The sequence below is a fragment of the Panthera uncia genome, chromosome X, assembly GCF_023721935.1.
Source record: "Panthera uncia isolate 11264 chromosome X, Puncia_PCG_1.0, whole genome shotgun sequence".
In the NCBI taxonomy this organism is placed as follows: Eukaryota; Metazoa; Chordata; class Mammalia; order Carnivora; family Felidae; genus Panthera; species Panthera uncia.
Window position 1 is genome coordinate 48,093,136 of NC_064817.1, and position 25,691 is coordinate 48,118,826.

A 25,691-nucleotide genomic window follows, 5' to 3' on the forward strand; every position below is an offset into this window, starting at 1 on the left:
ATATATATATATATATATATATATATATATTTCAGCCATCAAAAATAATAAAATCTTGCCATTGGCAACAATGTGGATGGTGCTGGAATGTATTATGCTACTAAGTGAAGTAAGTCAGTCCGAAAAACACCATAGGATTTCACTTTATGTGGAATTTAAGAAACTGAACAGATGAACATATGGGAAGGGAGAGGAAAAAGAGAAGAAAGGGAAACAAACCACAAGAGACTCTTAGTGATAGAGAACAAACTGAATGTTGATGGAAGGAGGTGGGCGGGAGATGGGCTAGATAGGTGATGGGTATTAAGGTTAGTACTTGTGATGAGCACTGGATATTGTATGTAAGTAAAGTATCACTAAATTATAGTTATGAAACCAATATTGTACTGTGTGTTAATGAAAATTTGAATTAAAAAAAGACATAGGGGGGCGCCTGGGTGGCTCAGTCGGTTAAGCGTCCGACTTCGGCTCAGGTCATGATCTCACGGTCCGTGAGTTCGAGCCCCGCGTCGGGCTCTGTGCTGACAGCTCAGAGCCTGGAGCCTGTTTCAGATTCTGTGTCTCCCTCTCTCTGACCCTCCCCCGTTCATGCTCTGTCTCTCTCTGTCTCAAAAATAAATAAACGTTAAGAAAAATTAAAAAAAAAAAAAAAAGACATAGGGTGTCAGAATGGATATAAAACATAAGACCCATCTATATGCTGCCTACAAGAGACTTGTTTTAGACCTAAAGACACCTGTAGATTGAAAGTGAGGGGATGGAGAAAAAAATCTTTGAAAAAATTATCACACAAATGGATATAAAAAGAAAGTCACAGTAGCAATAATTATATTGTACAAACTAGAATTTAAAACAGACATTGTAACAAGAGATGAAGAAGGGCACCATATAATAATAAATGGAATAATCCAATGAGAAGATATAATAATTGTAAATATTTATGCACTCAATATGGAAGAATCCAAATATATAAAACAATTAATAACAAACATACAGAAACTAATTGATAATAACACAATAATAGTAGGGAACTTTAACACCCTACCTACATCACTGGACAGATTATCTAAACAGCAATGAACACGGAAATAATGGATGAATGACACAGTGAAACAGATGGACTTAATAAATATAATCAGAACATTCCATCCTCAAAGAGCAGACTACACATTCGTTTCAGGTGCACACGGAACATTCTCTGGAATAGATCGCATATTAACCAACAAAACAAACCTCAACAAATCGTAGAAGATCTAAGTCATCTTTCTGACCACAGTGCAATGAAACTAGAAGTAAAACACAAGAAAACATTTTGAAAGACCACAAATACATAGAGGTTAAACAACATGTTAATAAATAATGAATGGGTCAACTAGGAAATCAAAAAAGAAATTTTAAAAATGCATGGAAACAAATGAAAATGAAAACACAATGGTCCAAAATCTTTGGGATGCAGCAAAAGTGATCCTAAGAGGGAAGTCTATAGCAATACATATCTACCTTAAGAAGAAATAAAAATCTGAAATGAACAACGTAACCTTACACCTAACGGAGCTAGAAAAAGGACAATAAACAAAGCCTAAAGTCAGCAGAGTAAAGGAAATAATAAAATTTATATCAGAAAATAACGATATAGCATCAAAAAAAAAAAAACAGATCAATGAAACCAGGAGGTGGCTCTTTAAAAAAATTAATAAAATTGATAAACCTCTAGTCAGACTTACTGGAAACAAAAGAGGAAAAACCCAAATAAATGAAATCACAAATGAGAGAGTAGAAATAACAACAAAAACCACAGAAATATAAACAATTATAAGAGAATAGTATGTAAAACCATATGCCAACAAATTGGACAACCTGGGAGAAATTGATGAATTTGATTTGAATTTGAATTTGAATTTGAGAAATTGATGTTCTGAAACATATAGACTACCAAAACTTAAACAGGAAGAAACAAAAACTTGAACAGACTAATAACCAGGAAATAATTTGAATCAGTAATAAAAAAAATCCCAAGAAACAAAAGCTGAGGACCAGATGACTTCCCAGTGGAATTCTACCACACATTTAAAGAAGAATTAATATCTATTCTTCTCAACTATTCCAAAAAATAGAAAAGGAAAGAAAATACCAAATTCATTCTATGAGGTCAATATCACTCTGATACCAAAACCAGATAAAGACTCCAGTAAAAAGAGAACACAGGCCAATATCCCTGATGAACCTGGATGCAAAATTTCTCAACAAAATAATAACAAATTAAATCCAACAAAACTTTAAAAAATTCATTCACCACATTCAATTGGGATTTATTTCTGGGTTGCAAGCGTGGTTCAATATTCACAAATCAATCAACATGATACACTGCATTAATAAAATTAAGGATAAGAAACATATGATCATTCAATAGATTCAGAAGAAGCATTTAACAAAGTATAACATCAATTCATGCTTAAAATCCCTCAACAAAGTAGGAGTAGAGGGAACATACCACAACATAATAGAGGCCATATATGAAAAACCCACAGCTAATATCATCCTACATGCAGAAAAGCTAAGAGCTTTTCCTCCATGGTCAGGTGTAAGACATTGAATCCACTCTCACCACTGTTATTTAACACAGTACTAGAAGCCCTAGCCACACCAATCAGACAACAAAAAGAAATTAAATGCATCCAAATTGGCAAGGAAGAAATCAAACTTTCACTATTTTCAGAAGACATCATACTCTATATAGAAAACCCTAAAATTCCACCCAAAAATTGTTAGAACTGATAAACAAATTCAGTAAAGTTGCAAGATACAAAATGAACATAGAGAAATCTGTTGCATTTCTACATACCAATAGTGAAACAGCAGAAAGAGAAATGAAGGAATCAATGCCAATTACAATTGCACTAAAAACAATAACACACCTAGGATTAAACCTAACCAAAGAGGTGAAAGACCTGTCCTCTGAAAACTATAAAACACCAGTGAAAGAAACCGAAGACGACACAAAGATATGGAAAGACATTCCATGCTCACAGATTAAAGAACAAATATTGTTAAAATGCCTCTACTAACCAAAGCAATTTACACATTTAATGCAATCCCTATCAACATACCAAAAGCATTTTTCACAGAGCTAGAACAAACAATCCTAAAATTTGTATGGAACTACAAAAGACCACAAATAGCCAAAGCAATTTTGAAAAAAAAAAAGCTGTAGTCATCATAATTCTGGACTTCAAGCTGTATTAAAAACCTGTAGTCATCAAGACAGTATGGTAAAAGAACAGACACATGGACAAATGGAACAGAATAGAAAACCCAGAAATGAACCCACATCTATATGGTCAATTAATCTTCAACAAACCAAGAAGGAACATCCAATGAGAAAGATAGTCTCTTCAACAAGTGATGTTGGAAAAACTGGACAGTATTATGCAAAAGAATGAAACTAGACCCTTACACACACCACACACAAAATAAATAAAAAATGGACTAAAGATATAAATGTGGGAGTTGAAACTATCAAAATCCTAGAGGAGAATACAGGCAGTAACCTCTTTGACATCAGCAGTAGCAACTTCTCTCAGATATGTCTCCTGAGGCAAGGAAAAGAAAAGCAAATTTCAGCTATTGGGACTTCCTCAAAATAAAAATCTTCTGCATAGCAAAGGAAACAATCAACTAAACTAAAAGGAAACCCACAGAATGGGAGAAGATAATTGCAAATGACATATCTGATAAAGGATTAGTATCCAAAATATATAAAGAACTTATAGTAATCAATACCCCCAAAACCAAATAATCCAGTTAAGAAATGGGAAGAAGATGGAGTACCTGGGTGGCTCGCTCGGTTGAGCACCTGACTGCAAATTTTGGCTCAAGTCATGATCCCAGGGTAGTGGGATCAAGACCTGCGTTGGGCTCCATGTTCAGCGTAGGGCCTTCTTAAGGTTCTCTCTCTTTCTCTTCCTCTGCCTCTCTCCCACTCTCCCCCATACCTTGCATATGCACTTTTTTCTCTCTCTTAAAATAAAAAAGAAATGGGCAGACGACATGAATAGACATTTTTCCAAGAAGAAATACAGATGGACAACAGACATATGGAAAGATGCTCAACATTACTATCAGGAAATACAAATCAAAACTACAATGAGGGGCACCTGGGTGGCTCAGTCACTTAGGCATTCAACTTCAGCTTAGGTCATGATCTTGCAGTTATGGGTTTGAGCCCTGCATTGAGCTCTGTGCTGACAGCACAGAGCCTGGAGCCTGCTTCTGATTCTGGGTCTCCCTCTCTCTCTGTCCCTCCCCTGCTCACACTCTGTCTCTGTCTCTGTCTCTGTCTCTCTCAAAAAATAAACATTAAAAAAATTAAAAAAAAAACTATAACAAGATATCACCGCATACCTTAAAGAATGGGTAAAGTCAACAACACAAGAAACAACAGGTGTTGGCAAGAATGTAGAGAAAGAGGAACCATCTTGCACTTTGGTGGGAATGCAAACTGGAGCATGCCACTCTAGAGAATAGTATGGAGCTTCCTAAAAAAGTTAAAAATAGAACTACCCTACAATTCAGCAAATGAACTAATAGGTATTTACCCAAAAAATAAAAAGATACTAATTTGAAGTCGTATATGCACCCGATGCTTATTGCAGCATTATCTAGAATAGCCAAACTATGTAAGCAGCCCAAGTGTCCATTGACTGATGAATACATACAGATATACTGTGTGTGCGCATACACACACACACACACACACACTAGAATATTACTCAGCCACCAAAAAGAATGAAATCTTGCGACATCTGGGTGGCTCAGTCAGTTAAGCGTCCAACTTCTGCTCAGGTCATGATCTCATGGCTTGTGGGCTCGAGCCCTGCATTGGACTCTGCACTCTCCCTCTCTCTCTGCCTCTCTCCCACTTGCTCTATTTCTCAAAAATAATACATAAGCTTAAAAAAAGGAATGACATCTTGCCATTTGTAATGATGTGGATGGAGCTAGAGAGTATTATGTTATGTGAAATAAGTCAGTCAGAGAAAGACAGTTAAAGATATGATTTCACTCATATGTGGAATCTAAGAAACAAAACAGGAGCCAAGGGGAAAAAAGAGAGGCAAACCAAGAAACAGACTTTTAATTATAGAGAACAAACTGATGATTACTAGAAGGGTGGTGGGTGGGGGGATGGGCTAAATGGGTGATGCAGATTAAGGAATGCACTCGTTGTGATGAACACCAGGTGGTGTATGGAAGCGTTGAATCAATATATTATGTACCTGAAACTCATATTACACTGCATGTTAACTAACCATAATTTAAATAAAAACAAAAAAACCTGTCTAGAAACATGAAATAGTATTTATGAAATAACATTAAAAAGTAGAAACAAACGATATGTCACCATAATTATAGCTCTGTAAATACATACATGTATTTAGACATATATGTATAAGTATATACATATGTATATATACATATATATATTTGTGTATATATATATTACACATTATATATATATGTATATATACACACACACACACACACACACAGATTTTTCAAGCAATTATACAAAAGTTCAAACAGTTCTATTTGGTGAATTCTGGTCGTATTTTTCCTATTTTCAATCTTCCTCTAATGGTCTTGTCTTTTGCATAAAACTGGAGAAAAAAGTCTTTGTGAGAAAATGTAAAGAATACAATCTCAAGAAGCCTACCTTGAGAACAGTATTATCAAGGAAAGAGGGAGAAACCAATGTTTTCTAAAAATCATTAGTCCTATTTAAGACACATGACTTTCTGATGGGATTCCAAATAGAAACTGCCATTATCAAGGAAATAAGAAATAGGACATAAGAATATGGGGGTAGTAAGAGAACCTCAAAATGTCACATTTAGCCACTACCCAACACAACTTCCTAGGCTTCTGAGGGGAGAAACACCAGGAGAGATCACTAGTCCCTGGAGTCTTGCTTTTATTTTTCATCCTCTTCCTTTGGCTGACCTGGTGACTATATTAGTTTTCCATAGAAATGGTGAAAAAAATGCTTGGCTTAGGGGTCAATCAATACTTATTTCTTCTCATTCACTCATTTTTTGAGGGCACATATATTAAGGTGAGTTGGCAGTGGAATGTGACTGCAAAAAACCTAATGTCAGTTTATGTTGGAGAAAGAAAATAAACAAATTGAGAGGATAGAATGAGAGAAGTAACAGGAAGGTGTTACACCACGGCAGGAGAGCAGAGTTCAGTTGTGAGTCCTGTTTTCAGAAGAAAATGGAGAAAATAATACAGAGTCAAAGGGGAGTAAGCAGGGTATACAGGAGCCTGAAAAACAACACAAGGCAGAAGAAGCAAAGAGGTCTGTGGCTCTTACTGTCAAGCATGCTTCAACATGCTGACAGATGCTTCCCCATTGAATGGTAGGAGAGAAAAGGGTGATATGGCAGTAGTGTGAACTGATTCAACAGAAGCCATATGTGAGAGCCTCTGAGAAGGCAGACCACACAGTAGTTAAGAATACTATGGGAGATTTTTAAATCAATCACTATTGGCATAAATTAGCCCTGGCATTGCCATGGTGACAGTCAAAGAGAAGTTGCCTACCTATTTCACTCTGTTCTTAAGCCCACAGTGTTGATCTAGAAGTCTAGATCTAGTGCATTGAGCTAAAATTAGCTTGATATGGGATACAAATCATAGCCATTATCTCCAGGGAAGATCCCAAAGACTGCAGGGAAATAAAATAGACTGAAGAGCCTATGAATCACCTACGTTTTGGGAAATCCCCTAGGGAAAGACTTGCATAAGTCTGGCCCTCAGTGTCTCCATCTCTAAAATACATATATCAGAAAAATTTCCAGGGCCCCTTTCAGCTCTGACTTAATATAGATTTCATATATTGTTTTGTGTGGAAACCTTAGGCCTGACAGGGGAGTTGATAAACATCTTAAAAATATTTTTTTAATTTTTTTAACGTTTATTTATTTTTGAGACAGAAAGAGACAGAGCATGAATGGGGGAGGGTCAGAGAGAGGGAGACACAGATTCCGAAACAGGCTCCAGGCTCTGAGCTGTCAGCACAGAGCCCGATGCGGGGCTCAAACTCACGGACTGCGAGATCATGACCTGAACCGAAGTCGGCTGCTTAACCGACTGAGCCACCCAGGCACCCTTTAAAAATAATTTTAAGAAAATTAGGGGATTATGATCATGGTTGTCTTCCTGTCCATAGCAGTATCCCAGAGTTTAACAGTACCTGGAATATAGTTGCTGCTCAATAAATATATGTTGAATAACTACAAAATGACTAGCTCTTTTCATGCTAGTGATGATAAACCTAAACTAGAAGCAGAATGTTTCTTTGGTGTTTGTTTTTTCCCCTTTTTTGGCCAAGGTATCCTTTCTTCAAATTAAAGAAAACAAAAAAGAAGAGGATCACAGGAAGAATGTATTGCAACATGGAAAACTGACAAGGGATTAATATCTGGAATATACAAGGAACTACTATAAATCAGCAAAAATAAATAAATGAATTAATTAATACATAAGAAACTATAGGAGAATGGATAAGGATAGGAACAGGGCCTAGAGTATCCAGGTGATTCAAGGTGAACAGGTAAGGTGTAGGGGAGCTAGAAACCCCTGAGATGGTCACTTCAAGCTACTGAGCTGCCTCATCCTTATACCTTAGTATGCTATACAAATATTACCATTTTACAATGTGTTATCATTTGCTATGTGTACATGGAAATGTAAAGACAACTGGAAAGCATGAGGATAGGCAATTCACAGAAAGGAAAAGTGAAATGGGCAAAAAGTTTGGAAATCCCAGGCTTAAGCATATCAAATGGAAATAACATGATAAACGCAACTAGACCTAAGGAAGAATTTCTTAATGGTGAAGGATATGAGACACTAATGCAAATGACTGAGGAAAGCTAGTCCAGTTTCTCTGGAGGCATTTGAGAGCAGAATTTATTTCACAGATATGAGTTAACTGAGATTATCTTCCTTTAGAGAGGCATACAAGGCAACTTTATAAGGCATCTTTAGCTTTCTTTACCCTGTTGTGTCAGTTTCCCTTATTATACTGTGAGTTCTAAGGTTACGGGAGGCAATACCATCAATCATTGTTCAAAGTGACCTAGAACTGAGCCAAGCTATTTTATCCCACTTTCTGGATTTAGAAAGAAAAATGTCATCTTCTACAAATAACTCATTAAAAAAGATCTTTTATCTCACTGGCCTCACTGAATGACTTTGATTTAAAAAAATAGTTTATTTCCTACCTTCTTATTTGTAAAATAAGGGTATTGTAACTTAAATGTTTGTAAAGCATCTTCTGTTCCCAAGAGCAAATATATATAATAATATACATAATATACATATTATATATATATATATTATATAAGATTATAATATATGATATATGTTTAATCATCTGTGCCACATACATTACTATACATTATATACAGTAAATATATACAAATATATGTGTGTATTTTCTAATAGATAGTGGCCTTTTTTATACTGAATGTAGTGTCTCCCATTTCCTCTTCAAAAGCTCAAGAGTGGGAATTATTTAGAGATTTCCCTTAATTTACAGAAAGAGTAGATTACCTCATGTGAACACAGTCATTATGATAACACAGTAATGCCTGAGTAAGACGTGTTTTCACAGGTACCAAGGAGAAAGCAACAGACAATATAAAAGCAACCTGGATCACTACAACAGCTTTCTTTAGCTTTCTTAAGTAAGATTGTACAGAAACCCAGAAATTAAGCACTTAAAGAACAACCCTTCCAATCTTCTCATTTTAGAGTTGAAACAAGGCCCATGATGGAAAACATTCCCCAGCCAGTCAGAGACCAAGGTGGGTCCTGAACCTGGGTATCCCGATTCTGAGTCTGGTATTCTCTATGATAAACCATATTGTTACTTACAGCTTTTGGTTTAGTGGTGACACAATCCTGGACTAAAATACTGTCTTTGGGTTCACCTAGACACAGATTTATCCTTCCTTCTTTTGCTCTAGCTAAACCTTCTAACACTGTGGTTGCAGTGTGGGACAAAGAAATACTTTGCACTTAAACCCTTAACTTCAGCACCAAGAATAATCGATAAATATGGAACCAGTAGATCACAGAACAGGAGTGGGGGAGGGGCAGAGAGAGGGAGATACAGAATCCGAAGCTGGCTCCAGACTCTGAGCTGTCAGCACAGAGTCCAATGTGGGGCTTGAACCCACAAATTATGAGATCATGACCTGAGCCAAAGTTGGAGGCCCAATCCAGCCAAACCAAGTAAAGCTTTTGTTGGTAATATGCTGGTTTCATATTTATCAATGATAAAGCTTTAATTGGTTTGGCTGGATTGGGCAAGTCCTCAAAGCAGGGACATAGCACTCCCTCCTCTAGATAGATGAATACTTTTATTGCTGTCCTGAGCTTGTGCCCTGTAAGAAGAGGCCAAGATGTTTTGGAGTTGAGAACAGAAGATCCTTCTAAAACTAAAGGACTCTCACTGAGCCAGCGCCTGAGAACTCAGAGAAAGTAATTTTGTCTCTTAGAGACTCAAGTCTTTTGATCTAGAAAATAGGAATAACAGTAACAACCTCTGCCCTGTCTGAAAATCAAGTGGCATAAGATGTGAATGTATTTTGCCAAAGTAATACATGCATGTGAGCACTTGTATTTAATTCCTACTTTCAACAATATTTATTGAGCATGTACCATGTGCCAGACACCATGCTAGGTATTGGCAATATATAGTAAATCAACAGGTAAAAACACTTGCCCCTCATGGAATCTACATTCTAGCAGGGGAGAAGAACAATAAAGAAATCATATAAGCAAATATATAATATGTCAGATAGCAATAAGTACAATAGAGGAAAATAAAGCAGGAAAGAGGGAGAGATAGTGCAAGGTTATAATTTTAAATAGAAAGGTCAGGGACGATCTCAAGGAGAAGGTGATATTTGAGTAAAGACTTGAAGGAGGTGAGGAAGGAAGCCATGAAGATATCTGGGGAAGGAGTGCTCCAGGGAGAGGGAAAAGCCAGTGCAAAATCTGGCAAAGGGGGCATGCAAGATAGTTTTTTAGGAACAGCAAGAGGCCAGTGTGCATGGAGCAGTGACAGAAGGTGGGAAAGATGAAGGAGATCAAGTCACAGAGGTAACAATAGGTTTATCACATAGGACTTTGTAAATAATAATAAGAAATTGGCTTTTACTCAGGGAGAAATAGTCAGCCATCAGATGGTTTTGAGAGGAAGAGAGATATGACCCAACTTAGATCTTGATAGCATCACTCAGCTGCCAGGTAGAGAACACATTGTACTTATATTATAGACTCTTTGACAGTATAATACAGCTATCATTTTACAGCAGTGCTCCTCAAACTTTAATATATAATGTAAGTCAAATGGGAGTCTTGTTAAAGTGCAGAATCATACTTGGTAGGCCTCGAGTAGAGCTAAAAATTCTGCATTTCTAACAAGCTCCCAGGTAATACAGATACTAGTCTAGGGAAGAAAACTTTGAAAGTAGGAGCCATGTCTAAGGCTGGCATGGAGCAGAACTCTACAATGTGTTTGCTGAATGAATGACAGTGGTTTCATGCCCAACGACACAGAGCACATTTCAGAGGGTATTTTTTCAGCTATTTTTATGGAGGTAGGGGGAGAGAAAACTATAAAAGAGAGACACAGATGGATGGGAGAATAGATGAAAAGGGAAGGAAAAGAAAGTAAAACTACCTTTTTACAAATAATTACATTATGTTTACTTAGTTTTATCAATAAACTTAAGAGGTTGGCATAATGAAGCCCACTGTACAAATCAGAAAAATCAAAAGTCAGAGGAGTTAAGGGGCAACTTCATGGTTATAGGGTGTCTAGGTGGTTAAGTCAGGATGTGAAAGCCAGCATTCCATGTCCCCAGAGCCCTTGTTTGTTCCACTATACTGACTCATGGAGTGGGAGGGTGGGGATAAACTTTAACATTCCTAGAAGGGATAAAAAAATGAGTTGAGGTAAAGGAAATTAAGGCCCATATTCCTTGGCCTTGATCTTTCTAGATCTGCACTGTCCAATGTAGGTGTAATTTAGTCACATGTGTCTATTTAAATTAAAATTTAATAAAATTTAAAATCCCATTTCTCAATCATACTAGCCACATCTCAACTACTCAATAGCCACAGATGGCTGGATAGTGGCTACTGCATTGGAGAATGCAGATATATTTCATCACTATAGGAAGTTTTACTGGGCAACAGTATTCTAAAGAAATAAGAACATTAAAAATGTTAAAGCTGTACTATTGAGGGGTATCTGGGTGGCTCAGTTGGTTAAGCAGCCAACTTTGGCTCAGGTCATTATTTCACCATTTGTGTGTTCGAACCCTGCATCAGGCTCTGTGCTGACAGCTCAGAACCTGAAGTCTGCTTCGGATTCTGTATCTCCTATCTCTCTTCCCCTCCCCCACTCCTGTTCTCTCTCTCTCTCTCTCTCAAAATTAAATAAACTTTTATTTATTTATTTATTTTTTTAAAGCTGTACTATTGATTCCAAGTGAGCCCTGGGCTCACTCAACAGGGCTTCAGGGACAGAAAGTAGGACCTGACTCTTCACCTAGAATGAAGGGGATAAACATATTCAAAATAGAGTTTTCCCTGGGTCAAGCAGAATGCTACTGTGTGTGTGTGTGTGTGTGTGTGTGTGTGTGTGTGTGAGAGAGAGAGAGAGAGAGAAACCTTTTTTTAAAACATTCTTTCCTCCAATTCCCATTGGTATTCCCAAAGTGTTTAGTAAAATGCCCTTTCAAAATGCCATCTTGTCTCATGACATCAAGGGAGTGTTAGGAAAAGGGCTCTAATCCTTACTCAGATCACAAAGATGGAAGGGATAGAGTTAAGGAATGTGGAGCCATAGCTCCTGGGGGAAAAGGGGCATATTGAAAGAGCTGAGAATTGTCCACTCAGCCTTTATCTCCTGTAGATTCCTCCCCATAAACTCTTCTGACATAACTCAAAACCAGTGTTCTTCAAGTGAAGGAGGAGGACCAATAGCACCAGTTTCACCAGGGATGCTTGCTAAATATAGAGATGCCTTTGGTTTATCCAGAGTGAGAATTCACAACTTTGAAGAGAGGGAGGGGACTGGAATCTGCATGTCTAACAGGTTTCTCCAGGGACTCTAGTGCACATTCAAGTTTGTAAACCACTGAGTTGGAGGGAGATGTGTTTTGCTTTAATCAATGCAGTCAGGCATTTCCATGGGGTGGCAACAACCAAATTAGAAGCCAACAGGATAGGGATAGAGATTCAGGGAAGGGAAGATAAAGTGAGGGAGGCAGGGAGAGATAGAGAAATAAGGAATATGAAGATAAAAGATGAACATTAGACAGGTAGACAGAGAAAGAGAGAAACTGAGATAGGGACTGAGAAACTCCAAGGGACCTGTTTTACCCATTGAACAGAATATAAGAGGCCAGTCCAGCTGCTCTTTCCAACATCTTGGGACTGTCACAGGTAAAGCTCAGCAGAGTTACTGGTTCTTCATGAAAATGTCCTCTATTACACCCTGGGTTCCCCCACATAAACTATCATAGCTGGGCCTACCTCACAAATGTCCTTGAGGTGCTTGATGTAATGACGTTCGGTGCTCATGATCTCATTGATGACATTGGCTCGCATCTGGTCCCGGTTCTGTAGTGGCCGGCCCAGACAAAGGCAGTCTGAGTTGGGGTCCAGGTGCCCATTCTGCACATCACTGGGCCCTTCCTCTACCCCATCCTCCTGGTTCACCCAGAGCTGTGGAAGCAGGCAGAAGAAGAATAATAGTTTCCTTCTTTGAAAAGTTTCCAGTCAAGTAGAAAAATGATAAACTAAATTCTTCAAGTATTCAGAGACCATTTGACAAGAGGCCCCTGTAAACTGAATGTCAAGCTTGGCTTTAGGGTGACTTTCAGGCCCTATCTATGAGTTTAATCCTCTCTAGGCCTCTGATGACCTATCTGTAAAATGGAGGATGCAGAAGGATAGAACTTTGAAGAAGGAAAAGTCATCTCTGAGAGGCTTCTTATCTAAGGTTTCAGAGGAGAAAGGAGTTATGGAAAATATAACTAATTCATGCTTGAGCATATCTAGGCAGCACAGCTGGATAAAAAGACTAAGCTATACATGGTTGGGTCTGTGCCACATCTGGATCAAACACAACACCTATGATCATGGAGACCAAATTTTGATACTGGAGTGGGCATTTTGAAAACAGGACCTTCAGTGTTGATTTACATCAAAAGATGCACAAATAATAATTAAAATCTGACATGCCTTGAGTATATAAAGTTATTAGAGTGGAAATGACTGAATGTCCCCACACACATAATAGCAATAGCTATTGATTGAGCACTTACTATACAGCAACTACTATACTAACAGTTTTCAATGAATTGTATTACTCAGTCCTACTAGGCATTTCCATTATTACCTCTATTTCACAGAAGAGGAGACAGAGGCTCAAAAAAGTTAAGTAATTTGTCCCAAGTCACACAGTTAGGAAAGCAGAAGAGCTGGGACAGGAACCAGGTGATCTGACTTTCAGAGCCTGTGCTCTTAACCACTGTGCTAGCATCTTTGCACCTCTGATTCTAAGGAAAACAGGAAAAGAGTAAGGAAGGTATTGGGCCAAGGTGAGATGAGAATTATCAGAATCATCATAAATAGGTACAGTTGGTAGACATTGAAACTACCCATTCCAACACATGAAGGCAAAGGGATGCAGAAAAACCTCCTTTGGGGAGGCTGAGTGAGATATTTCTGGATCTGAGATGACAACTTAAATCAGGAAGATGGCTCATTTTACCCCATTCCTAGGAAGGAGGAAAGTCAGGGTATCAAGGAAAAAAGGAAGGGTGGGACCCTAGGAATAGTGGTAAAATCTGCCAGGGGAATTAACCAAAGAGCTTGTCAGTTGTCTCAACAGCTTTAATCAACAATCTATCTTTGCCCTCTATAACCCCCCAGCTTTTTCCACTTTCCTGCCTCAAGAAGCTGAGATCAAGAAATTTAGATGCATTATTATTTCTGCCACCAGAAAGGCCCTATTAGTGAGTGGCCGTAGGAGGACAGAGGCTTTGGGATGGAGCTACAGGAACAGTAGTTACTTTTCAACTCTGTGTATTCTCCCCTCTCTTTTTGCCTCACAGAGGATGAGGAGCATGGTTACCACCCAGAAAGCCTAGAGATGTCACAAGCATATAATCTACCTATTTTCCACAGGCCAAAATAGGGCTGACTTCTTTTAATGCACTTCGCATACACAGCCACATGTGCAAAAATGTATCTCTATTCAGAACTTATCACCCTCTACAAATGTTCTATTGGAAATATCTTTCCAGCTTCCAAAGGTCAACTTTGTGTCCTCAATATGCTGATAGCTTCCCTTGCATATAATCAGTAGGAAATGATGAGGGATGATTGGTCAAGGAACAGATCTGTTCACAAAGGTGATTCTAAGGCATTGAAGTAAGCACATCATATACATGATGTCATCTCTTTGAAACAATAAAAGCTTCATCCTATAATAATTCACTAGCTTTTCCCAGCTTCCCACAAAGCAAGCTAAGTTTTGCTATAAAAAAATGGTACCATAGGATATTCTTTCCTGCTTTGTCAAAGATTAGTTGACCATATAGTTGTGGGTCCATTTATGGGTTTTCTATTCTGTTCCATTGGTCTATGTCTGTTTTTGTGCCAGCACCACATTGTCTTGATGACTACAGCTTTGTAATATAGCTTTAAATCTAGAAATATTATACCTTCAGTTTTGTTTTTCTTTTCCCAGAATGAGATACAACCTCACACCTGTCAGAATGGCTAAAATTAACAACAAAAGAAACAACAGGTGTTGGTGAGGATGCATAGAAAGGGGAACTCTCTTACATTGTTGGTGGAAAAGCAAACTGGTGTAACCACTCTGGAGAACAGTATGGAGGTTCCTCAAAAAGCTAAAAATAGAACTACCTTAAGACCCAGCAATTGCACTATTAGATATTTACCTAAAGGATACAAAAATACAGATTTGAAGGGGTACATGCACCACAATGTTTATAGCAGCATTATCAACAATAGCCAAACTATGGAGAGAGCCCAAATATCCATCAACTGATGAATGGATAAAGAAGGCGTAGTGTATATATATATATATATATATATATATATATATATATATATATTAGAATATTACTTAGCCATCAAAAAAATGAAATCTTGCCATTTGCAACGACATGGATGGAGCTAGAATGTATTATGCAAAGTGAAATAAGTCAGTCAGAGAAAGATAAACACCATATGATTTCACTGATATGTGGAATTTAAGAAACAAAACAGATGTACATATGGGAAGGGGCCTGGGGGAAAGAGGAGAGAGGGAAACAAACCACAGGAAACTGTTCATGATAGAGAACAAACTGAGGATTGATGGAGGGAGGTGAGTGGGAGATGAGCTAGATGTGTGATGGGTATTAAGGAGGGCACTTGTGATGAGTAATGGGTGTTGTATGTAAGTGATGAATAACTGAATTCTACTCTGAAACCAATATTGCACTGTATGTTAACTAAGTAAAATTTAAATTAAAGCAAAACAAGAAGGTTACCATAGGCAGGCCTTTAAGAGATTAAAAAGAAAAACATTTCTTTTCTTCTCAGGAGTTTAAGACAAGCCCATTCAAAATATTGGATTTTGGATGGCTGGAATTAGATGACTCTCTGGAACACTTCCAGAGGGAAGGAGTACATTATATTTGCAGGAGTGGGGTGTGAATATAGAGTGTCTAGAGGCTAGCAACTTGGAAGGCTTTCCTGGAAGTCCTCTCAGAGTACTTGAAGACTATTTTCTTCAGCCTTCATTGAACTCTAAGCAAAGCTGGGTTAATGCAATTCAATTTAACAAATAAATATATTTTGGACCTATTCTGTGCCTCACCACTAATTATGAGAGACACAGAGTGAACAAGACAGCTAACTCCTCCCTCCCCTGCCCCCTTAGCCATTCCAGGGAGTGCTTTCCAAATATCTCTGGTTCTCATCTCTTTTTTTTTCCATTCCTACTGTCATGACCCCCATTCCCTAGATGACTTCTCTGGGTTATCTTCCAGCTCTAATCCCTCCCATATACCATTACCAGACCAATTTCTTTGAATATCACTTTGATTATCTACTCTCACACTCCAAAATCCTCAATAGTTCCCTGTTACCAAGTTCAAATCTCTCACCCTGGAATTCAAATATTACCATAACTCAGCTTCAATGTGCATTTCGATACTTAGCTTCTCTACTATGTCCTTCAGGAATACCGGGATTCTCCAAAATTTGTCTACTTTCTGCCCACAAATACTCCCAACTATGTTATTTAATCCCACATTTGATCATGTAAATAATCTGAAAGTACAGAGACTTTCAACCACTTCAGCAACAATGAACCAATATAATAACTTTCTGATGAAGAAACCTAGGCCCATAGAGGAGAAATGACTGCCAGGGAGTTACCAACTTACCCAGATCCCCATTTTGATATGCCTTTCTATTTTATATGTATCTTCCATTGTTTTATTTTTTAATTACATAATTGATACAGGAATACACTAGCTTTGTAAAAAGTTAAAATAGAGAAAAAAGAGAAGACTCAAATTATTAAAATCAGGAATAAAAGAGGAAATATTACTGCCAATATAACAGAATTTTTTTAAAAAAATGATTAAAGGGAACACTATGAACAACTGTACACCAACAAATTAGATAGCCTGATGAAATAAATTCCTAGACTGATAAAAAATAGAAAATCTGAATAGGCCTATGAGAAGCAAAGAGATTGGTTTACTAATTAAAAACTCCTTACATGGGAAAAAAATCAGTATGAGATGGCATCACTGGTGAAGTCTACAAAACATTTAAAAATAATTAACATCAATATTTCATTAACTTTCAAAAATAGAAATGCGGAAACTCTCAACAAAATACTTGCAGACCAAATCCAGTAGTGTGTGTGTGTGTGTGTGTGTGTGTGTGTGTGTATTTAGTCCAGTTTATCAGATGGGATTAATCCCAGGAATGCAAGGTTCATTCAACATATGAAACTCAGTCAATGTAATACACCATATTAATGGAATAAAGGTTTGAAAAATACATAATCATGTCAATAGACATAGAAAAAACATTTGGGAAAGTCCAACACCCTTTCAGAGAAGAAACTTTCTCAATCAGCTGGTAGAAATTTATGGACCACCCATAGTTAATATACTTAATGGTGAAAGACTGAACATTTTCATCCTACAGTCATGAACAAACATCACCTCTATGCAACATTTGTACTGAAGGCTTGAACAACTGGAGACAAAAAAGGCATTCAGATTAGAAAGAAAAATCAAAACTATTCATATATGACATGATTTTATATATATACACATATACACTAATAAATTAATTCAGCAATTTTGCATGATACAAGATCAATATGCAAAGGCCAAATGTATTTTTGAAAATGAAATTAAGAAAACGATCCAATTTAAGAGGCATCAGAAAGAACAAAATCCTCAGGAATACATTTCACAAAAGAAGTGCAAGATTTGTGCACTGAACACTGCAAAACATTGTTGAAAGTAAGTCAAGAAGACCTAACTAAATAAAAAGCTATCTCATGTTCATGGATTGGAAGATTTAATATCGTTAAGATGGTAATATTCTGCAAGTTGATTCAGATTTAACACAATCCCTATCATAACTCTCAGCTTGCTTCTTGGAAGAAATTGACAAGCTTATTCTAAATTTCATATGGAAATTTAAGAGACACAGGATAACCAAAACAATTTTGAAAAAGAAGAACAATGTTGAAAGACTCACACTTCCTGATTCCAAAACTTACTATAAGCCTTTAGTAACCAAGAGAGAGTGGTACTGTCACAAGAATAGATACAAAGATCAATGAAATAGATGAGAGTACAGAAATATACCTAGGGGCGCTTGGGTGGCTCAGTTGGCTAAGCATCTGATTCTTGGTTTCAGCTCAGGTCATGATCTCACGGCTCATGAGATTGGACCCCACGTTAGGCTCTGCACTGAAAACACTTGGGCAGTTTCACACTGCCTGCTTGGGCTTGTCTCTCGCCTTCACTCTCTCTCTCTTCCCCTCCCAAACTTGTGCACACACTCTCTCTCAAATAAATAAACTTAAAAAAGAACTATACCCAACATTTATGCTAAACTGATATTTTTTTCAAAGGTATCAAGACAATTCAAAAGGGGAGGGTATAGTCTTTTCAACAAATGGTGCTGGGCAACTGGATATCCACATGCAAAAGAATAAACCTGGACCCATACCTCACACAATATGTGAAAATTAACTCAAAATGGATTAAAGGCCTAAATGTAAAAGCTAAAATTACAAAACATGTCAAACACAACACAGAAGAAAATTTTTGTGGCTGTGGATTATGCAGTTTTTTTACATAAATGAAAAAAAAATAGACTTCATCCAAATTAAAAACTTTTGCTTTGCAAATGATAGCATCAAGAAAGTGAAACAATGCATAGAATGGAAGAAAATATTTGAATATACTATATCTGATAAGGACCTAGTATCCAGAATATATAGAACTGAAGAATAAAGTGGCAAATACCACTTCAAAATGGGCAAAGCATCTGAACATTTTTCCAAAGAAGATATATATATAAATGGCCAATAAATACATGTAAAGACACTCAACACCATTAGCTGTCAGGGAAATACAAATCAAAATCCCAATGAGATATCACTTCACACCCAATAGAATGGCTATGATAAAAAAATGGATAATAACATGTGTGATGAGGATATGGAGAAATTAGAACCTTCATACACTGTTGATAGGAGTGTAAATTGGTAAAACTACTATGGAAAACAATTTGGCAATTTCTCCAAAAGTTAAATTATAGTTTCCACATAATTTAACATAGTAGTTCCTCTCCTATGTATATACTCAAGAATACTGAAAATATAAGTTCACACAAAAACTGGTATACAGATATTCATAGCAGCATTACTCATAATAGCCAAAATGTGAAAACAATGCAGAAGTTCAACTGATAAATAGATAAATGTGGTATGTATGTGAACACACACATACACAAACACAAAATAGAATACTATTTAGCAATACAAAGGAATAAAATATAATATGAATGAACCTCAAGGACACCATGCTAAGTAAAGGAAGCCAGACACACAAATAACCACATATTATACACCATTTATATGAAATGCCCAAAAGACACAAAACAGATTAGTGGTTTCCAGGACTGGGGGAAGTGGGAGAATGGAGAATGACTGCTAATGGTTGCAGGGTTACCTTTGAGGAGTGATGAAAATGTTCTAGAATAGATAGTAGTGATTGTTGCACAATTAATGCCCAGGTGACGCTTGAACAATGCATATGTTAGGGGCACCAACTTCCCACACAGTCAAAAATCTGTGTATAACTTTTGACTCCAAAACTTAACTATTAATAGCCTACTATTGACCAGAATCCTTACCAATAACAGTAGATTAATACATATATTGTATATGTATTGTATACCGCACTCCTATAATTGAGCCAGAGAAAAAATGTTAAGAAAATCATAAAGAAAATACATTTATAGTACTATATTATATTTATCAAAAAATCCATGTATAAATGGACCCACACTGTTTAAATCTGTGTTAAGTCAACTGTACTAAAATCCACTAAATTGTACCCTTTAAAATGGTAAATTTTTGTCACATGGCAACTGTAAAAAATAAAAAGTTAGGCGGGTTAGGGGAAGATGGCGGGGCAGCATGGAGCCCCTCAGCCTGTCTCATCCCTGAAACGCAGCTAGATTAGCACCAAAAGATTTTACATGCCTAGTGAGTTGATCTGAGGATTAACACAACAATCTGCATAACTTGAGCCACAGAACTTGACAGGTACATCGTGCAGAGAGGTGAACTGGGGGAGAGAAAAGCCATGGAGGGTAGGGAGCTGTTTTTGTGGGGAGAGGACAGAGAAAAGGGGAGAGTACAGTGCATTGGGAGAGTGCAGGAAAAACATTCCTTGAAAGTAGCTGGAGAGAAAGACAAAGGTGAAACACAGGGGATTGAACAATAAATCTGTTCCCCAAAATCACTGATGGGAAGAAAGGAGAGGGTTTCAATACCATTAGGATTCTATAAACAGTGGAGCACAGAGTCTGAAGTTCTGGAGCTCAGTGCTCTGGTGAGTAAGTAGGGTGAATCCCCAGGAGCAGGCAGTGGGGTCTGAGGGGTCCATGTGCCAGAGAGGGAGAAGTGGTTCCCCTGCTTGGAGTGCATTTGGTAGAAGCCATATGCCTCTGAACAGGCCAAGGTTCCAGGGAACCCCAGAGAGCAGCCATGTTTGCTGGTATTGGGACAAAGACACCACGTTTGCTGGTATTGGGACAAAGACACCAGAGTGTGGTAAAACCTGGTGCCAGCTGTCTGTTGTGATTTTCCATGCTCTCTGAACGTCTATCACTGTGCAATCACACTAACATTTTCCGGGGCAAGCCAGAACCCAGCCATTGCTCAGCAAGACCCTCCCCCAGAGCATGGGTCCAAGACACAGGGGCCTCTGAAGTGTGGGGTTTTGAAACACAATTCATCTGAGATAAAACTCTAGAGGGAGGTGCCACCTGGCAGGCAGACAGTTTGGACATGGACAGGATAGAGGCAGGGAGTTGACAGAGGCTTGAGACAAAGGAGGAGCGCTTGATCACAGGATGTTGAGAACTCGAAGTTCTTGTTCCTGAGACTAGAGAGCTGGGTGAAGACATTTCCACCTCTCCCAGCACACACACATGTGCCACACTGATCCATCCCAGTAAGGCTAAGGGGCACCACCTAGTGGAGAACGGAGACTTTACTCCAATCCCCACCCAACTGTGCCTCCAAGCACATCCCCTAGAATACCAGCACAAGTCCCTCATCCTGTTTAGTGTATAAAGAGTTTCATGATTTGAGTTCTAGGGGAAATGGGATGTAACCTCATTTGGGTTTCATTCTGTTTGCTGGTTTATTAATTAGCTCACTTTTTTCTTTTGCTTCTCTTCTGTCCTTGTTTAATTGTTTTTCCTTTCTTTTTCTTGGATACAGAAAGAGAAGAGAAAATTTTATTTTCTTTTTTTAATTAAAAAATTAAATTATTTTTCACTATATTATTTTTATTTTTTATTCTATTTCATTTTTTTATTTCATTTTATTCTATTATATAAAATTTTAATTTTTAAATTTTTCTTACCTTTATTTTTATTTTCCTACTTTTCTTTCCCTTTTTCCTCTATTCTATCAAGTGTCTTTGAACACGCAGACCAAAACACAGCCAGGATCTAGCTTCCTTTATTTGATTGTTTTGTTTTTTATTTTTTTAATTTTAATTTTTATTTATTAATTTTTTCTTCCTCCCAAATGACAAAACAAAGGAATTTACCTCAAAAGAAAGAACAGGAAGAAATGACAGCCAGAGGCTTAAAACAGATATAAGAAAGATATCTGAAATACAATTTAGAACTACAATAATAAGAATACTAGCTGGGGTTGAAAAAGCATAGAATCCCTTTGTGTGGAGATAAGAGAAGAAAAATCTTGTCAGGATGAAATTAAAAATGCTATAACCGAGATACAATCTCAATTGGATGCCACAGCAGCAAGGATGTACAAAGCACAACAGTGAATCAGTGATATACAAAAAAAATAATGGAGAAAAATGAAGCAGAAAAAAGGAGGGAAACAAAGGCAAAGATCACAATACAAGACTCAGAGAACTCAGTGACTTATTAACAAGGAATAACATCTGAATAATAGGAGTCCCAGAAGATGAAGAGAGAGAAAAAGGGGAAGAAGGCTAATGAGAGCAAATTATAGCTGAAAATTTTCCTAATCTGGGGAAGGACAGAGCCATCGAAATCCAAGAAGCACACAAAACTCCCATTAGAGTCAACAAAAATCGACAATCACCAAGGCATATCATAGTCAAATTCACAAAACACACAGACAAGGAAAGAATTATGAAAGTGGCAAAGGAAAAAAAGTCCTTAACCTATAATGGAAGACAGATCAGGTTTGCAGCAGACCTATCCACAGAAACTTGGCAGGCCAGAAAGGAGTGGCAGGTATATTCAATGTGCTGACTCAGAAAAATATGCAGCCAAGATAGTCTTCTTTGTCCAGTAAGGCTAACATTCAAAATAGAAGGAGAGATAAGAGTTTCCCATACAAACAGAAACTAAAGGAGTTCATGACCATTAAACCAGCCTTGAAAGAAACTTTAAGGGGGAATCTTTGAGTGGAGAAAAGACAAAACAAAGACCAAAGGTAACAAAGACTAGAAAGGACTAGGGAACATCACCTGAAAATAAAACTCTACAGGCAACACAATGGCATAAAATTCACAGTTTTCAGTACTAACTCTAAATGCCAATGGACTAAATGCTCCAATCAAAATACATCAGGTATCAGAATGGATAAGAAAGCAATACTCATCTATATGCTTCTTATAAGTGACTCATTTTAGACCTAAAGATACCTGCAGATTGAAAGTAAGGGGATAGAGAACCATCTATCAAGCTTATGGTAATAAAAAAAAAAGCTGTAGTAGCCATACTTGTATCAGGCAAACCAGATTTTAAAATAAAGACTGTAACAAGAGATGAAGAAGGGCATTGTATCATAATTAAGGAGTCTATCCAGCAAGAAGATCTAACAATTGTAAATATTTATGCCCCAAACAAGAAGGTACCCAAATATATAAATTTATTAATCATAAACATAAACAAACTCATTGATAATAATACATAATAGTAGGGGACTTTAACACCCCACTTACAGCAATGGACAGATCTCCGAAGCAGGAACTCAACAAGGAAACAATGCCTTTGAATGACACACTGGACCGGACGGACTTAACAGATATATTCAGAATGTTTCATCCTAAAAAAGCAGAATACACATTCTTCTCAAGTACACATGAAACATTCTCCAGAACATATCACATACTGGGTTACAAATCAGCCCTAAGCACAAAAAAATCGAGATCATACCTTGCATATTTTCAGAACACAATGCTATGAAACTCAAAATCAACAAGAAAAATTTAGCAAAACCATAAACACTTAAAGAGTAAAGAAGATCCTACTAAAGAATAAATGATTAACCAATATATTAAAGAGGAAATTAAAAAGTACATGGAAGCCAATGAAAATGAAAACATGACAGCCAAAAACTTCTCAGATTCAGCAAAAGCCATCATAAGAGGGAAGTATATAGCAATGCAGGCCTTCCTAAAGAAGGAAGAAAGGTCTCAAATATACAACCTAACCTTACATCTAAAAGATCTCAAAAAAGAACAGTAAATAACAAAACCAGCAGAAGAAGGTAAATAATAAAGATTAGGCAGAAATCAATGATATCAAAAGGAAAAAAAAGACAGTAAAACAGATCAATGAAACCAGGAGTTGGATCTTTGAAAGAATTAACAAAATTTCTAAACCCCTAGCCACATTGATCAAAAAGAAAAAAGAAAGGACAACAAATCAATAAAATCACAAATGAAAGAGAAGAGATCACAACCAATACCACAGAAATACAAGCAATAGTAAGAGAGTATTATGAGCAATTATATGCCGACATATTGGACAATATGGAAGAAATGGACAAATGCCTAGAAACATATAAACTACCAAAATGGAAACAGGAAAAAATGGAAAATTTGAACAGACCTATAACCAGTAAGGAAATTGAATCAATAATAAAAAATCTCCAGGCAAACAAGGTTCCAGGGACAGATGGATTTCCAAGGGAATTCTACCAAACATTTAAAGAAGAGTTAACACCTATTCTTTTGAAGCTGTTCCAATAAATAGAAATGCAAAGACCCCACCAGAAAGGAGAACTACAGACAAATTTTCCTGATGAACATGGATGCAAAAATTCTCAACAAGATACTAGCCAACCGATCCAAAAATACATTAAAAGAATTATTCACCACGATCAAGTGGGATTTATGCCCGGGATGCAGGACTGGTTCCATATCCTCAAATTAATCAATGAGATACATCACAATAAAAGAGAGGATAAGAACCATATAATCTTCTCAATAGATGCAGAGAAAGTATTTGATGAAATACAGTGTCCTTTCTTGACAAAAACACTCAAGAAAGTAGGGATAGAAGGATCATACCTCAAGAGCATAAAGGCCATATATGAAAGAGTGCCGGTAATATCATTCTCAATGGGGAAAAACTGAGAGCTTTCTCCCTAAAATCAGGAACACAACAAGGATGTCCACTCTCTACTACTGTTATTCAACATAGTGTTGGAAATCCTAGCCTCAGCAATCAGACAACACAAAGAAATTAAAGGCATCCAAATCAGCAAGGGAGAAGTCAAACATTCACTCTTCACAGACAACATGATACTCTATGTGGAAAATACAAAAGACTCCACCAAAAAACTGCTAGAACTGATACATGGATTCAGCCAAGTTGCAGCATATAAAATCAATGAACAGAAATAGGTTGCATTTCTATACATCAATAATGAAGCAGCAGAAAGAGAAATCAAGGAATTGATCCCGTTTACACTTGCACCCAAAACCATAAAATATGTAGGAATAAACCAAACCAAAGAGGTAAAAAAATTATACACTGATAACTATAGAAATCTTATGAAAGAAATTAAAGAAGACACAAAAAAATGGGAAAATGGTCCATGCTCATGGATTGGAAGAAAAAATATTGTTAAAATGTCAATACTACCCAAGGCAATCTACATATTCAATGCAATCCCTATCAAAAAACACCAGCATTCTTCACAGAGCTAGAACAAACAATCCCAAAATTTGTATGGAACCAGAAAAAAACCCGAATAGGGCAATTCAAGCAATCTTGAAAAAGAAAACCAAAGCAGGAGGCATCACAATCCTGGACTTCAAGATGTATTACAAAGCTTTAATCATCAAGACAGTATGGTACTGGCACAAAAACAAACACATAGGTCAATGGAACAGAATAGAGAACCCAGAAATGGACCCACAAACATATGTCCAGCTAATCTTTGACAAAGCAGGAAAGAATATCCAATATAAAAATGAAAGTCTCTTCAGCAAATGGTGTTGGGAAAACTGAACAGTAACATGCAGAAGAATGAACCTGGGCCACTTGCTTACACCATACACAAAAATAAACTCAAAATGGATGAAAGACATAAATGTAAGACAGGAAGACGTCAAAATCCTAAAGGAGAAAACAGGCAACAACCCCTTTGATTTTGGTCGCAGCAAATTTTTACTTGGCATGTCTCTGGAGGCAAGGGAGGCAAAAGCAAAAATGAACTCATTGGGAACTCATCAAGATAAAAAGCTTCTGCACAGCGAAGGAAACAATCAACAAAACTAAAAGGCAACCAATGGAATGTAAGAATAAGATATTTGCAAATGACATATCAGATAAAGGGTTAGTATCCAAAACCTATAAAGAATTTATCAAAGTAAACATACAAAAAACAAACAATCCTGTGAAGAAATGGGCAAAAGACATGAATAGACACTTCTCCAAAGAAGACACCCATATGGCCAACCCATATGCGTCACCCATATGACGCATGAAAAAATGCTCAACATCCC

The 25,691-nt window shown here is 37.1% G+C and overlaps 1 protein-coding gene across 1 annotated transcript in view; it reads right to left on the minus strand.

Annotated features, from left to right (window-relative positions):
• The window catches only part of ARHGEF9 (Cdc42 guanine nucleotide exchange factor 9), a 202,813-nt gene that overhangs the window by 93,084 nt on the left and 84,038 nt on the right, over positions 1–25,691 (minus strand). The window contains exon 3 of the mRNA XM_049643252.1: positions 12,622–12,813. Coding sequence (XP_049499209.1) covers positions 12,622–12,813 — 192 coding nt within the window. The remainder of the gene's footprint in view (positions 1–12,621; positions 12,814–25,691) is intronic.